The following is a 16,110-nucleotide window of genomic DNA, read 5'->3' on the forward strand; positions in this document are numbered from 1 at the left end:
TGTAACAGAATTATTAAAGAGGCACAACACACAAATCAGCTTATGACGTAAAGGCTCAGTGACACTTGTGTAATTAAAAAAACACATTTTTACTTCAGTTGGCATAAAATTATCAGCTGAGAAAACGTTTGACAGTACAAATATCTAGCAAATATTAAATACTGTACATCACTGATAAATCCCTACAAATGATATAACCCTCTTATGAGAGGAAAAATAAACAGTCCAGTTTGGTTTCAGCAGCAGGCGCGTAAACCCTGTTGTTGACAGCTTATTGTTCTCTGGCACAAAGGAACGGTTTCGCGTCCCTTTACGCAAATCCCTGTGCTAATTCAGATGCCCCACTGAAAACAAAAAACATGTGCAAAGGACGAGAATATTAAGGTATTCAATTCAAACTTCAACACATCATTGAATAGGCATAAACTCGCAAAAGAAACATCCCTGTGAACCATAAGAAGCACTGTTGGTTAAGCAACGAGCTGCAGCTTTTAAATCCTATTTCTGTCGATGCAAGTTTTTTTTTCTTATTCCAATTCAGTTTACTCGTCTGATTTTGTTTTCTTGACAAAGAGTCAAGTTTATAATTTTTTAAGGAATGACACTTATTTTAGGAATAATTCCGAAACAAGTGGACATTTGCAAACATTTCATTTACAGTTATATTCAAGACTTAAATTTAAGATGCCATTGCAGCAGGACTACATCAGTGCACACTTTTCACGAGTCCATCATAGCTTTAGTCAGCTGTTTGAAGATGAAAGATCACATGTCAGGTATCAGCAGCCTTTAAGGTGCGGGAGTGCAGAAAGTTTGTCGACTTTTCCCAAAGCAGCGGCATTTTCGACCCCTTTGAGCCATTCTTTACATTTCCTTACTACTGTCTCGTCCACATCTCCATCCTCTTCTTCGTACTCCACGTCATCGTACTTGTATTGATCGTTCAACAGTGATATTTTAACGATAGCGGTGATGTCCTGCTCAGCGCCCTCCGCTTTGGCCACTGGTGCGCTGCCTTTTGACGCTCCGTGCGCCTTTTTGGAAGGAAATACGCGCCTGTGCCTGAAGTCCGCGGCCGCACAACACTTCTGTTGCTTCGCCAGCATCTGCTTTTCCAGATTTCGTTTTTGGATGACAAGAATGGCTTCAGGGGTGAGACTGAGGGTGAATTGAATCTCCTTCTTCCCTTCCTCTTTGCCATGGAGGAGTCTGGAGGAGTCCATCGAGCTGGAGCGCCTGACACCTTCCGATGAGTCCTGAGGTTTGGGCAACGTCAGCCAGGAGCACTGAGCAGCACCCGGCTTCTGTGATGGGCTTTTACTCTTGTCTTGCTGAGCTTTCCGCCCCAAATTCCTTAAATTTGCCGATGCCCAAGATGTGGATTGCTTCCCCTTCTCGGACCCCTTTTCTCCGCCGGATTTGCTGGTGAGCTCAGTCTGAGGAGGCACTCCGTTGGCTTTCTTTTTCCCGAATAGATCCCTGCCAGGAGAAGAGATCCGCTGGTGGAGGCTGATGGGCGGAAAAGGCATTTTCGTGACTGGAAGTGATCAGGATATAAAAACGTGCAAATGTTCAAAGTGCAGATGAGGAAGCCCTGCACAAAGCGACGAGCGGCGCTCTGCGGGCATTATCCGACAGCGAGGTGAAGGGAGGCTGTAGTGCACCTGTTGGCCACACTGACTGACTAGAAATCAACTGGTGAGCACACACACAGCCCGGCTGCTTTATGACCGTGCTGGCAGGAAGGCGTGGTCAGGAGAAGCACCAAACAAAGCCACGAAAAAACTGCGGTGATGTCATTTCATAATTTCCAATAACTTCCGATGAGCCACATGCACCTCATGTTCCCCTCAGATTTTCTCACAGCGCCCCTCTGCCGTTTGACAGTCACTGGAGCAACTGACACATATTAAATAAATTGTTTAACAGACAACCAGACTGAAATTGGTGTGAATAGTGTCTTGTTAATTGCTGGTGACACATAGTAGGTAGCTTTACAGTGGTCCTGTCAGCCCCTTATAAACACTACTGATTGGCCTTTGGTGATTATATATAACCCTGATTGTCCTTGTACTAACAAAACATGTCACAGACACAATGACATGCATCTTGATTTTATCCTTTAAGTCAGTCAATACAGTCTCAAATGTCAATTAACTGAGGCGTGTAGATGGGCCTTTGTTGTGGTGTCCACCATGTAGCCTATGAAAGACAATCTGAGGGAATACAAATAGTACACAGCATTGATTTCTCCTCATTTCTGCTGTTATCTGCACTTTCACCCAGACAGTTCCACAATTGATTCAATGTGATTTTGTTTCCCTCAGTGTAGGGAACAAGAGGAAATCAAGATTCACCTTCTAAATCTATAGTTTCTGCGCTTTATTTCATATTGACTTAACATATTTGCCACAATTTGTGGAACACTTTGCCGTTAAATCATTCAGCAGACAATTACTAAAGTTTACTGATTACCATACAGATCAAATTTAAGTATTATTACATTTATATTTACAAGTAATAAGTAAACACTGAATATGTGCAGCATAACTGTTTCTCCTTTTAAAACATGAGAGCCTCTATGACTTGAAATAGCAAAAATTGGCTTAATAGTTATGATTAGAATAATATATCTATAGTTGATTACTCTTCATGTACTCAGTTTAGCTCAGACTAACTTGTGGATTTTTAATCAATCTCTTGAAAATTACCCATGACTAACCCGGACTAGTTATTTATTAATCTTTACAAAGATGAGCTCACGAAGCCGAAAAGCACCCAGTGTTTAATTTCAGCGGCTGTCTAGGCGTGGGATCCCTCATCTCTCTGACATAACAATGGATTAGAAGTGATAAAGTGATAAAGACGAAACAGGACACTCAGATTGCTGGGGTCAGGGTATTTTCCCCCCACACCCTCAAACTTTTAATCCAAAAATAGTGGGTAAAGAAAACTGATCACAAAAACAACCAACCTCCCTTCATTCAAGGGAATTATTTTATCCCTCAGATTACTTGGCAAGTATACGGTATTCAGGGATTTGCAGGTTCGCTATTAAGTTAGTTGAACAAGAAGTACAGAAGGGAGATTTGGCTAATGCTAATCCACCACCACATTATACAAGTGCCTGATGAAAACATGTGGGGGCTGCACAACAAGGCACTGAATTGCTGTTATTTAGTACAAAGCAAACCTAGAGGCATGTTTGGTGAGCCTGAAGCAAACCCTTCAGCTACTACATAGGCTGATAGGAAGCAGTGTGTCTTTCTTTATGTGAAGACTGATGCATTAAACAGCTTTAAAATAATTTCTTCACTGTAAATCAAATGGATTCATGACTGCTGGTCCAAGGTGTTCTATAAAATAAAGAGACACACACCTTCTCATCAGGATAATATGAACATCTGCGGCACAGATGGGGGTAGGCTGAGGTTACGAATCTTTCAGAGGAGGTTGTCATGGCAACCCCATCCTCAAAGGCTATGCCATCATGCTGAAGCAATATAGGGATCCCAATGCAAGCTATATTGGGTTATTAGGTCACGTCAAAAGCACAATGCTCAGAAAGGCGTAATTAACTAGGTCATTGCTACATCTGGCAGGAAATCAAATTCAAAAAGGAGAACCAATTTTAATGTAATTTGATGAGCTGAGGGATGGGTGGTGGTGGTGGGGGGCAGGTGTAGTCACATACACTTGGAAGACTAACAGCCTAGACAGGCGCTCATTTTTAATCTATCTGGCTGGAAAAAACTCAAAAGAACTGTGGATATCTCATATCCCAGTGCATCATCACTGAAGCGGTGCCACTACTGCCTGAGGGAAAATTGTTATTTAAAAACACTGAAGAGCATCTGAGAGGGTATTTATACATCAGTGCCTCATACGTAGTCAGAAGACAGAAAGAAAATGTGTTTTAATGTTTGTGTAAGTCAAAACGTTTAAAAATCCAGAAGAAAATTCAATCTCACACTGTTAAAGATGTAAATATGTATGGTTGGTCAATGTTTCAAAAGATCTCTTTATATATACTATATGTAAATACATACATAAGTCAGTATGGCACTTGTGCTGTAAATTACAATGTGTAGCAAAGTCAAAATCATTTCCCTGCACTTAAATGTATAAAACCTTCAAAACATAAGAATATCCTTAAATATATTAAGCATAAAAGGCACGCTTTTCTGTCACAACAGAAGCAAAAGTTGATGAGTGTTATAATCTGATAATAGATCTTCAGTGAGACTTAAAAAGCAGAGAATTCACAGTCTGAAGTAGCAATAGTAAAAATTTGGAGATATAGCGTATAAACAACACAGATGTATATTTTACAAAGCCACCATTCTTGCAATTTGCATATTAGGACCAGTCATCACTTGAAATTGTAGATTCAGGAGTCCTAGCTCAGACAGGTAGTGAAGCATTTCATCACAGCATCCCTGTGAAAAAAACAAACAGGAAAAATATTTAAATAACAGAGGAAAGAATTAAAGCAAGGAAATTAAAGAAAAAGGTATAAAGGAATGCTTTAGAGTTATTCTAAAATAATCCGTGAATATCCAGCAGACGTGCTTTAGAGCAAAAATCTGTGATGCGTACAAAATTAAAAGTGACAAAAAAAGCACTTCCACCCTTTGTTATGAAGATCTGGGTGGGGCTCGTCATGAATAAGTGAGCGTGTTTTGTTGGGGAAGCACCACATGTTCCAAGTGATGGGGGCTCCCTTTCTCCAGGTGCTCTGTGTTTGAGGGATGATGCAATACGAGGGATCGTCATGGCAACCACAGACCGCTGCCTACTCTATTTCCCCTTTGCACCGCTTGCTCTTGCCATCGGTGTGTTGCTATGCAGACTTCGCCTGCAGCCACAGTTAAATTTCGGTGGAGGAGGTGTGAAACCCCGTCAAGGTTAAAAGGAGAAGGGGGGATCATAAGCAGTCTGAGAGGGAGGACGGGAGGTCAGTGCACAGACAGGAGGCTCCTTCTACTGCTTTGGTTTCTCCCTCTGGTGTATAAACAAAAAACACAAGAATCCTCTTTTCTAGCACACAGCCTGAGGTTTTTTGATTTTTAAAAATTGTATTTTCACTTGATGTTATTTTTGCTTTCCCCCAAAAAACTCCATGAATAAATGATAAGTCTCAGAGACTTCCCCAGCTTCTGATTAAATTTTAGAGCAACAGTGGCCTTAAAGCACTGTGGGAAGTGCACATGCAGCAGGTTTTTCTACCTTGGTCTTCAAGCGTGGGAAGTTATAAATAGGCAACAGGGTAAAATACATTAAAGGATCAAGTCCATATGCCATGTGGTGTTGTGGTTTGCCAGGTATCACATTTTGTGTCAGCACTAACAGGGATATGGGGGGAGGACTGTGATCAAAATATGTATTTGGTCTGTAATAATGTGGCAAACAATAGAGAGCTAAATGATCAAATCTAAATGAATGAAAAATGGATTAAAGTAAGAAGCTTAAGAAGAGAGGATAATAATGTGTTGACAAAAAAAGGTAAGAAATATAACAAAGGAGTAACATAAAGAAATACGTCATAACCAGGATTTCAACAGTCGGCCCAAAACAAGATATCAAATTTGCATTTCTCTGAAGGAATTTGGCTTTTGGTGGGTGGCACACGGGAAAGGTCTTTGTCTCAGCTTTGTGTTGTTGTTGGCGTTTGGGTGGGGGGAGGGGAAACACGAGGTGCTTATAAGAGGTCTCTCAGCTGTCGGGACAGATTATAGGGTCACCCAAACATACGAGACACTTGAGGGCCGTGGGGGGGCTTGCAGGGGGGGGATCTGGACCTCTCACCAAATAAGATATAACCCTGTTTACAGCTGGACTGACAAAACATCACACCTCATGCTGAGCCTAGAGAAAGCGGTGAGGTGGTACAACATATGGGAGAATTTCAGAGGTGAACACCTGAACACAGAGACCGTAGAATTTTTAAAAATTCAGTAAGATTTCTAGACATTTTGACTCTATATGGCGTATTATCTACTGTAAAATAACCAGTGAGTCTATTATGTGACTTAATCTTCATATTTCATGCAGGACAGCGTATTCACCCCTATAGAGCTGAACAGAAACTCATCACATGTAACACAATTGCTTAATCAAGGGAGAAATATTTTGGTAAATCTGCTCAAAGAGCATTATTGCATAAAAAATATTTCATTTTGATATCAAGGATAAAGCAAATAACGTCACAGAGCTACAGCACAGAGGAGTGTGAAACAACAAGCTGCCATTTGTTTGACACTTAGTGCTGGCCCTCGTCATGGGGGGGGATTAAAGCCATATGGTGGAGGCAAACAGCGGTTTAGAGGTAAATAAATAAAAAAACATGTTGTCGTTCAATGGTGGGTCATAGTATTCCCTCCAGTTTGTTGTGTGTGGCATAAACAGTGTCATTTGTGGACAGTTATGATAAAAATGGGGGATATATTTAAGGTCTCAAATTCCATTTGACAATAACCAGTTTCTCAGAGGTGCTTCAGGTGTACCAATGTACAGTGTTATGTATACCAATGAAAATCAATGCTAACATTTTCCTCAAATATTTGTCATATATCAGGGCAGCTGTGGCTCAGAAGTAGAGCGGGTCATTCACTCATTGGAAGATTGGTGGTTTGATACCCGGTTCCTCCAGTCCATATGTCGCGGTGTTCTTGGGCAAGAATCTGAACCCCAAATTGCTCCCGAAGAATGAATGTTATAAACTATGGTAAAACACTTTGAGTGGCCAGAAGATAAAGGTACTCGATAAATGCAGCCCATATAATCGTGTTATCTTACCTGGCAAACGGAATGTAGGAGATGCTATACCTGAAAGAGAAGAATAGAAAACATCATGATGGAGGAACAATCACAGATAAGATAAGACACCAATTATAGGGAAGAAAAGTACAAATATTATTTTGAGGCCAAGCAAGTTAAAATACATGTTACTACTTGTTAAATTCATATTTCAATAGTTTAGACAGTCCAAGATGTTCTTGTTCATCATGGTGAAGACATTTCCCTTCAGCTGAGTTTCTCTTGACATATCTGTTATGTTTGGGACCCCCGAGATTTCAACTTAAACTGAAATGTCCATATGTTTTGATAATGCTTATCTACATACCGTGCGTTTGGAATGATGTGATGCTTCAGAGATTAAAGATTAAAAGCATACTATAGATATAGGATTTAATAGCAGCATAATAATGTTATTTTTGAAGAGCAAAACACCAAAATGAAAATGCTGTTATTAAAAGGCTTCAAGTAGCAATCAGTCGACTGATGGGTATTTGATTCAACTTGGTGAAGGGGATTAACCACATGTGATAGTGAATGAATCGGATATACTGTAATCTTCGTGTTAATGATTCAGGACAGCTTGTGAGCCAAACACCGAGTACAACTAAACTAAACACTATACCCTGTACTGGAGGAAATAATTACCGCTGTAGTGTAGCTTAAAAATCCCCTGATCAAACATCTAAAATATTTAAAATATGTGAGGAATCTAGCAGTTCAATGATTAATTTGAGTAAGATTACCGTGTTATGTGACCACCAGTCAGCAGGAAATTCTACTCTGTCCTGTTAAGCAGGGCTGTAAGATTTACTGTAAGACCCAGGTTGGAGTTGTAGCTAAGACATGGGCAAGTTACAACCATTAACTAAAGTTTTACAAGTTTACCCCCCCCCCCCCCCCCCCCCCCCCCCAACCCCCCAAAGTTAATGTTCTGAATGTTTAAAGTAATTGAATTAAGTAAAATAAGTAAGTTAATCCATCCTGTTTTGTTATTTATCTAAGATTACACAATTCAGCCTGAGGACTGGATTTTGCCCACTTCTGTGCATCGGTCTGTGGCGACGTCTTCTTAAAGGGCCACCTTCATACAGACGGCTGGGTGTCTGCGTAGGAGTGCACTATGCCCCCAGTCTGTTAAGAATGAGCTGGGGATGTGTGACTTGTGGTTACTATGGTGATGCCTCTGAGAACGCAGGCAGAGCGGAAGTGAGTGTACTACATGAACAGTAGGTGTGACAGCAGAGTAGTTGTGAGGCAGACAGTCTTCCTTCTGTGTTGCTGGGGGGTTTATGTTTCTATGAGCAGAAATTCTTTGTCGCTACTGTGCAAATATGCTCATTAATGACCATACATGCCCTGACACGCTGATACACATCACTCACAGGTCTATTTACTCACTGCTGTGCTAGAACTTAACCCCACTGACCCTCAGGATGTCAAGACTTTGAATGTAAGACTATTAAGGCTCTATAATCTGTCTATTATTATTATTTCTATGTTAATTTATTAATAGTTTTGTCTAAATGACATCAGGAAATGTCCATCACAATTATCCAGAGCCCAGGGTTATTGTTTTGCGTGACCAGCAGTCGAACACCCAGATACTCAATCTATAATATAACAAAACAGAAAAGCAGCCAATTCTCACAATGTGAGAAACAGGAACCAGAACATGTTTAGAATATGTTTAAATAAAAAACCTAATTGATAGATCAATTATCAAAATTGCAGATGATTTATTCTCTTGTGATAACCTTAATATGCTATGTAATGTTTCAGCCCTAATGAATGAATATCAATACATTAAAACATGGTAAAACTATTTTATTTCAAACTGGGCAGAGTCAATCAAAGCTTTTTAAAGCAGGCAGTGTGAACAGAAACAGGAAATTATTGACGTAGAGTCAGGTTTCAGTAAATCAACTGAAATGACACATTTTCTGAGGCAATTCATTTGACATACTTAAAAATAGTTTTAAAAACCTACTTAAGTGCTATAAATTCTCATTGGACTGTCCACCTGTGAGCCCTGTAGTAGTAATGATCCTGGGGAGAGCTGGCAGGGATTTTGGCCTGTTAGTAAACAACTGTCTGTGTCTACTTGCCAGGACCACACATTGTAGAGTCTAAAAAGTAGGTCCACACTGATCCTGGCACTACCACTTCCTCTACAGGCCAAGAATACCGACCTACCTGGCAACCTACCTTACAGTCTAATTACAACACCCCTGACTCATGCACATGTCACTGATTGCTAACTAAGGCAAATCAATCGATTCATACTTTTGGAATCACATATACGCCATCTTGTTATTATATTATCGTCATATATCATGTGAGATGTACTCTTCATAGTTTGAGTGAAAAACACTTTCACACAAAAAAATCAGCTGGAAGTGTGCCAATGTTCATTTAATCATTTATAGATTTACCCATGCACGTGCAAACAGCAGTGTGTCACATTAGAGCACCAGCAGTGTGATTAACTCCACTCATAAAGTCACTGAATGAAGGCCAAAGCAGCTTCATCTGAGTAGGTGTCACTGATTAGTCAACATACTACAGTTGACACATGAGACTGGTGGGTCACACTTACCACGTCATTGCCAAAAACTGCAGAATACAGAAGATGATAGCCAGCCCCTTTTTATGCCACTGTGGAAGCAAACACAAAACCCTTAGTCTACTGATCAAAAACACAGCACTAAAACTATAAAGAATGTAACTTGTTTGTGCTGTTTTACTGTCTACTTACCCAGAACACTGCACAAAGTGTTAAGACGAGGCAGAGCTGGTGGGAAAATAAGTTTTATTGGTTATCTTCTTGTATGCTGGCAAAATGACATTTTACAGAAAATTCTGTATTCTTCTTTTAACCTAAATCAAATGGTGCTGAAATGTGTAAGAATCAGAAACAGTATCCTTTAAGACAACATGGTGAGTACCAGCTCTTTAATTGAACCAGACCATCCATCTCATTTCAAATGAAAAGGCTACAGACAGTTTACCTCTTCAAGTATATGTGAAAGCAGACAAAAAATAACAGGACATCAAATACTTAACAATACAAGTTTGAATATGAATAAATATCTAGTGAAGCATTAAGGTCAACAAGAGACCAAATTATAATACTGTATAAATATGAATGTATATAATCATATTTACCATCATGACAATGGTTGCTATCAGTCTTGTTTTTTCAAACATGCGCTTCAACTGTTTTAGTGGTCCCATTAGGAAGCAGGTGCTTTAGAAGAACAAGAAGAAACAGTCAGGTTACAGTTCAGTTTTTAAGCATCAGTTAAAAGTATATTTCATGTTGTCATGTGTTTTCATCGCTCTCTCCAAAGATAACCTGTTAATCATCCAAGACTGTGAATATGTGTTGATAAATATTCAGTTTCTATAAGGGAGGATTTTTCATAACCAAGGAATGTATTCAAAACAAGTTTCTTCTCTTTTAACTGTATGCATATCAACTGCATGATCAGCTATGACAGACATAGCTGTGTTCATATGACACATGTTGCAATTATTAGCGGGTTAATATTTCATGCCCTACACCATGATGACACATTCAAAGCCTTCTTCATGATGCATGTGTGACGTGAATAACTGTAACGAGACAAAGGATTTCCCCACTGACGAGGCACACAGCTCTGGCCTCAGCTGAGCTGAGTGGGTAGTGGCAGTCTGTGGAGCGTCACATCTGTTAGATGAGACTCGACAGTTGACGCAGGCTCTTTCTGCTGGTCTGCAGAGAGGCTCGATGCTTTTCTCATCTGCTCAGAGTGACTGAGACACTAATGATATCCACACACTGCTGCTGCTGCTGCTGCTTTAGAGGAAGGACATCACTGATCAATACATGGCCGACCTCCTGGATTTTAAAATTTTGCTGTTAGCAAAACTCAATGAATTATTACAAAATTGATGATGAAATTAAAACACGTTTAGTGTTGGGCTTGTATTAACCTAATGGATGTGAATTTTAAACTTAAATTCACAAAAGCTCAAGCAACAGCCATGTTAATGTTTACATTTCGCATCATGTGACCTATCACTGATTCATATTTTTGAAAATCTTCCACCAATCTTCCAAGGTGACATGACAAAACCAGTAGTCTGAATAGTCTCCTTGTAACCTCTGTAGTCAAAGTCAGGAGCAGCTGAAAAAACTTCAGCATTATCTTGTTTTAAGCTCCTTAAAATATGACACTGTCTTACTTTGGATCAGTAACCTGGACTATGAAAGCAGAAGGTGACCCAGTTTCTTGACACATCTAAACCTTGTGGACATATGATACCTGAAAATAGAGACTGGCCTGTCTGAAAACAAACCCCTTGTCAATGGTTTACTGTCTGTCAAAGAAAAAAAGGCATCTTTAGATTAAGACGCAGGGATTATCCAGATTAAAAAATCCATAATGTTCTAAAATCCAGTGTGAGGATAATAAATTGTGAAGTTAAATTCTGATCTTTCTTTAAGATAGCGTGAACTATAAACAGTAAGGACCAGACAGAGTCTACACAGTACAGTGTATCAGTGTAACAGTATTTTTAGAGCACATAGCCTGAGTGTGCTCACACTGCCACCACAATCCTGCAAATACTGATGTCCAATGTCAAACTACCACAAGGAATATTTTAGATTCATCACAGACTTGAGTGATGGTGGTGTAATGACAGATTTGTAAGTATGGTGTCCAATCACAGAGAAGATATTAGTCTAGCTTGTTATGCCCCTACATAGTGGAGGCATCATTTACTTGTAAATACTTCCCAGAAAACTTGGCTTTGCAAATAATAATGAGAGAAAACACAAATGTCTGGTGTATTCCTAGAGACAGACAACTAAACAAACAGGAGACAAAAACATTTAGTCTGTTCCTCATGATTATTATGATTATTGTTGTGACTTTGAAGTGACACATAATTTAACATAACTTAGGCTGCACAATTAATTATATGATAACTGCAATCGCAATTACATGAATTTAATTTGGTGCAATATCAGCCCATTGCCTTTGGAAGACTAGCTAATTTTTCACAGGTAAACTTGCCTAACCAATTTATGTCATGTACATGGTGCTTTACTACTTTTCAACTTGCAGTTCCAGCTGCAATTAAAAGTATTCAACCTTCAGATTTTCTACCTGGGGATAAATCCTTTTAAATGGCTTCAAGCTGTGGTGGTATTTTTACTCCACCTCAGTTTCACCTATATTTATTTAGAAAGACAAAATATATGAAGTGAAATATGGTTTATTTGTCTGGCAGGTCAAACTGATCATAATAAATAATGGCGATTATCATTTGAGCTGTAATCCTACAGTTGTTGTTTATCAATAAGAAGGCACTGGTGTGGCATCAGGAGATAAGCACATGGGGTAATGACTGTAAATTATAATCATGACTACTTGACGTGTATTCTTTAAAACCAGCCTGGAAACAAACCTTGGAAAAATGTGTAACTGTGCCAAGGAAGAACATAACAGGGTGTAGCAGAATACAAAATTAATTAAGACTGTATGAGTCTGTTTCTCATCATTTGTCATATTCTTGGCAGTGTGCCAAATGGAAGGAAAATGTGATAGCAAGAAAAATTCTCAGAAGTCCAAGTTTAGCTGTGCTTAAAAGTCTTACCTGGAAAGAGCTGCGATGTTCCCTAGTGTGTAGAAGACGGCAAAAAGCTTGATGCCATTTGGAAGGAACAGGAGTGCAGAACCCTGATGAAACAGCAAATATAGTCTCTGTCAGCTACACAGAATAATGTCACCACACATTAGTCGTTATATTGAAACATAATGTGCCCCCCCTAGTGCCAAAACACCACAGAGTTTTGTTTAAGAAGCGTTGTCTGGATGGCATTAAAATCCACATACATGTTCATTATTGGAGGGCATTTTACTTTAAGTGTTTTAGTTTAGCAAGGGGCCTTAAGGATGTTTAAATAGCCTGCAGCTAATTAATGCATTTCATAGAAAAATTATGTCTTTTCAGAAAGGGAAGAATTCATACATCACTAATAGTCTTAATTCATTTAATGAACGTTCATGCTGTACTGTATCCACTGTATCCCTGTGTGCAAGTTTATGCAGAATATCAAAAGATCTGAAACTTTTTCAATAACCTGAAGGAAGATCTGTGATTTGGAATTAAAATAATTATGTGCCATTGCATAATCCAGATTTCTTGGTGCAAACATCTTGTTCTGCTCCACATGTTTTAACCAGAGAGTAATTTAGTTGACACTATTGCATGTGCGTCCATATAATTATGGCAGAAGGCACAATAACAGGAACTGGTTTAAGGGCTGGCAGCCAGGTGACAGTTGGTGTTTGAAGAAGATGTATGAGTGGATGAGATCATCTTTAAGATTATGTGTTGATCAAATGATTAATGTTCATGAATTTCTGTATTTTGTGAATTTCATCATCAAAGAGGTTTTATTGAAGCTTTGCGAGTGAGAATTGTCACTGTAGTGGCTTCAAAGTGTTATCAGCGAGTGCCGCCTGTGACAGGACTTCCTGCGAAACTGCTCATTGTTGATGTTAAGTAACCTTAATATGTTTATTAAGCAAGTGACACGTGTCAGTATTTTTTTAAGCTGCAAGTGTAACAGGACAGGAATCCGTTTTAATGACAGTGCTTGGCCATGTTGACAACTGGAGACTTTTACAGTATTTATATAAGCTACTAAGGGAAACATAACAAGATGAACTAGCTTGTTCTGACCACAGTCAAAACAATTTAGTGCACATGAACAAGTTGACATTAACAGAGTTGTGTTAGCTATGCATTCCTTATGTCAGCATATAGTCTAGAGTTGGGAGGATATACAATTATATCTTATAACAAGATAAAATAACACAAAATAATTTAAATTGTGAATTTACATTATTAGGATAATCTTGAATAGTGACTTGAAAAATATGTCCAGTTCACTAATGTACAGTGAGGGCTGAGCCCTCTGTGTGTGTGTATGTGTGTTGCACATACAGCGGAGCAGAGGAGAGACAGTGAACCAGGTGAAGTACTCTAACGACAACTAAACTTGTTACATTACTGTAAGTACAATAAAAGCTTTGTGAGTAAAAAGCCAAGAAAAGTAATCTATTAATGTAATTCATGCAAAAGGTGGACAGTGTGATTTGCGTCACAATGAAATAAACAATAGAGCACAATATGAAATGACAGATATTTCACTGTCGTAACATGATATATATCATATTGCACAACCCTAAAAAAGAAGCTCACAAAAAAGATATATCTTATGATTCAATAAAAATGTTTCTTAACACATTGTAAAGTAATGTAAGTGATTCCGGTATGTTATAGTGCCATTTAAGTTTTAAGCATATTTTGATAATTATCGGGATAATATTGTTAATTGCAATTATTTTAGCCTGAATAATCATGACATGCAATTTTCATATCGTCCCATGCCTAATATAGTCAGACAGATGATGAAAGCTGCCTTATCAATAGAGCTGCAAAATTAATTGAAATTATATTGAAATCGCAATATGGACAAGTGAAGTATCCAAATCCCAGCAACTGTAATTTTATGATAAAGGTTAATTGTGACATTATACTATTATAAATGAAATATTGTGGATTTACAGAGATGGCCTGGCCTATAGGTCGCATTCTCAAGATTCTAAATAACATGATGGTTTGGTGTACACCCCCAGCAAAAATAATATCATCCTCATAAATGAAAATTATGATGCAAAATGATCCCTCCCACTAAAATTGCAAATAGTATCACAGTTGCCCCCTTATTGACATAAAAAGGCAGCAGCACTCACAAGTATTGAGCACAGGATGCCTGAAGCAAAGCATATGACGAACCATTTCACCCTGGTGCTGTAGCTGAGAGTGCTGGCATCAAGGACCTGGTGAGAACAATGGGAGGATGTCACAAGGCAAAGCTAATGACCTGCAGAAAGACCCACAAGCTTCCTACTGATGATTTAAACATGTTGGCTAGCACCAAACAAATAACACCCAGCTACAATGTTATCCCAAAATACACACAGCACAGGTCTGACTGTAAAGCCACAACTAGATACAATGAAGTGAAGCAAATGAACCAATACATTTAGAATCTGCAAAGAATTGCAAAAGTGCAAGCATGGGACACTGTTGTGCTGGAGTTAATCTTTAACTTTGCAACAAGTTAACAAGTACCATAACGTAAAATAAAAAAAAAACTGTTCAAGTCAGCACCTTACCTCATTTCCTCTTCCTTGGGAATGCGTGTAAAAAGTATCAATACACAAAACACACAATGTATTAAATATTAACAGAAGACTATGATATCTACCTTGAAAAAGATAAAGTAAACTGAGTAGTCACCTGATTAAGGTATGATAAAGTGTTCATGTTTAGGACTCAGGTTACAGAAGGCTAGCTTACAGTGAGGCGTAAACTGACATTTTAGCAACAACTAACGCTTACAACTAACGCTAACTCCGAGGAAATAATATATTATAAACATGTATATGTACAATAACGCTAGGTTCAACACAGGCTATGGAACTAGCATAGCTTGGTGGTATTTTTGTTATTATATTTTATCTACTAACAGGACGTTAGCGTTAGCAGCGTTTACTGTCATATAGGCTACCTGTGCAGTGAGACCCAGCTCTTCATTATCCTCCTGGCCGCTTAGCACACGACGAAGCTTGTCCATCGTTGAGAGCTAGCTGGCAAATTTGCTCACAAGTCAGCGTAGTCCGTCTTTATGTATATATTTCCAGCTGTAGTTTTGTTGTTGGTGTCCACAAGTTTTATTTATCGCTGTACGAGCAACTTTTGACTTCCTGGCTTCGCATGTGATGCTTTCTGTGAGTGCTGACTCTGAGTCGGTTTATCCACACCCAGTGGGGGCCGTCAAGCTGATAAACTGACCGCAGATCAGCCCGTGAAGGCAACTTGAACAGCCTCACTTCCTCAGAACCACTGCTGCCTTCAGGTTCTGTCGGAAATAATGGGTTATGAAAGGAGCTGCGTATGTATTATGGACTGTTTATAGACTATTGTATGAATGAGGAAAAAAGTTTGACTCTAGGGACGGTTTTTATATTGTAATTTAATTTCAAGTGTGATTGGCTACTGTTGCTTTACAACATATAACTTGATGGTAAGTTTAGAAGAAAATATATTTATCAATACAAAGTGGGTATACATTCACATATTTCTCTCATTTTGAACTATCAAATAGATATATTAAGTCTGAAAATCATTCACTGTTATAACCTACTTCATCAGTATACCTAATTTCATATTATTCCAACCATT

General features: G+C 38.8%; 2 protein-coding genes across 2 annotated transcripts; both read right to left on the reverse strand.

The window, feature by feature from the left end:
• Window positions 1–450: 450 nt before the first annotated feature.
• On the reverse strand, window positions 451–1,529 carry prr18 (proline rich 18). Its single transcript, XM_062430932.1, has one exon. It carries the CDS (start codon window positions 1,527–1,529, stop codon window positions 780–782), a length of 750 nt encoding a protein of 249 aa, XP_062286916.1. The 3' UTR covers window positions 451–779.
• A 1,359-nt stretch (window positions 1,530–2,888) lies between these two features.
• On the reverse strand, window positions 2,889–15,637 carry sft2d1 (SFT2 domain containing 1). Its single transcript, XM_062430735.1, has 8 exons — window positions 15,437–15,637; window positions 14,616–14,702; window positions 12,448–12,530; window positions 9,967–10,048; window positions 9,557–9,592; window positions 9,398–9,456; window positions 6,799–6,828; window positions 2,889–4,439 (listed from the first exon to the last, which is right to left on the reverse strand). The coding sequence occupies exons 1-8, from the start codon at window positions 15,500–15,502 to the stop codon at window positions 4,400–4,402; spliced, it is 483 nt and encodes a 160-aa protein (XP_062286719.1). The 5' UTR covers window positions 15,503–15,637; the 3' UTR covers window positions 2,889–4,399.
• Window positions 15,638–16,110: the final 473 nt, after the last annotated feature.

Source organism: Scomber scombrus, chromosome 12 (assembly GCF_963691925.1).
Source record: "Scomber scombrus chromosome 12, fScoSco1.1, whole genome shotgun sequence".
Lineage (NCBI taxonomy): Eukaryota > Metazoa > Chordata > Actinopteri > Scombriformes > Scombridae > Scomber > Scomber scombrus.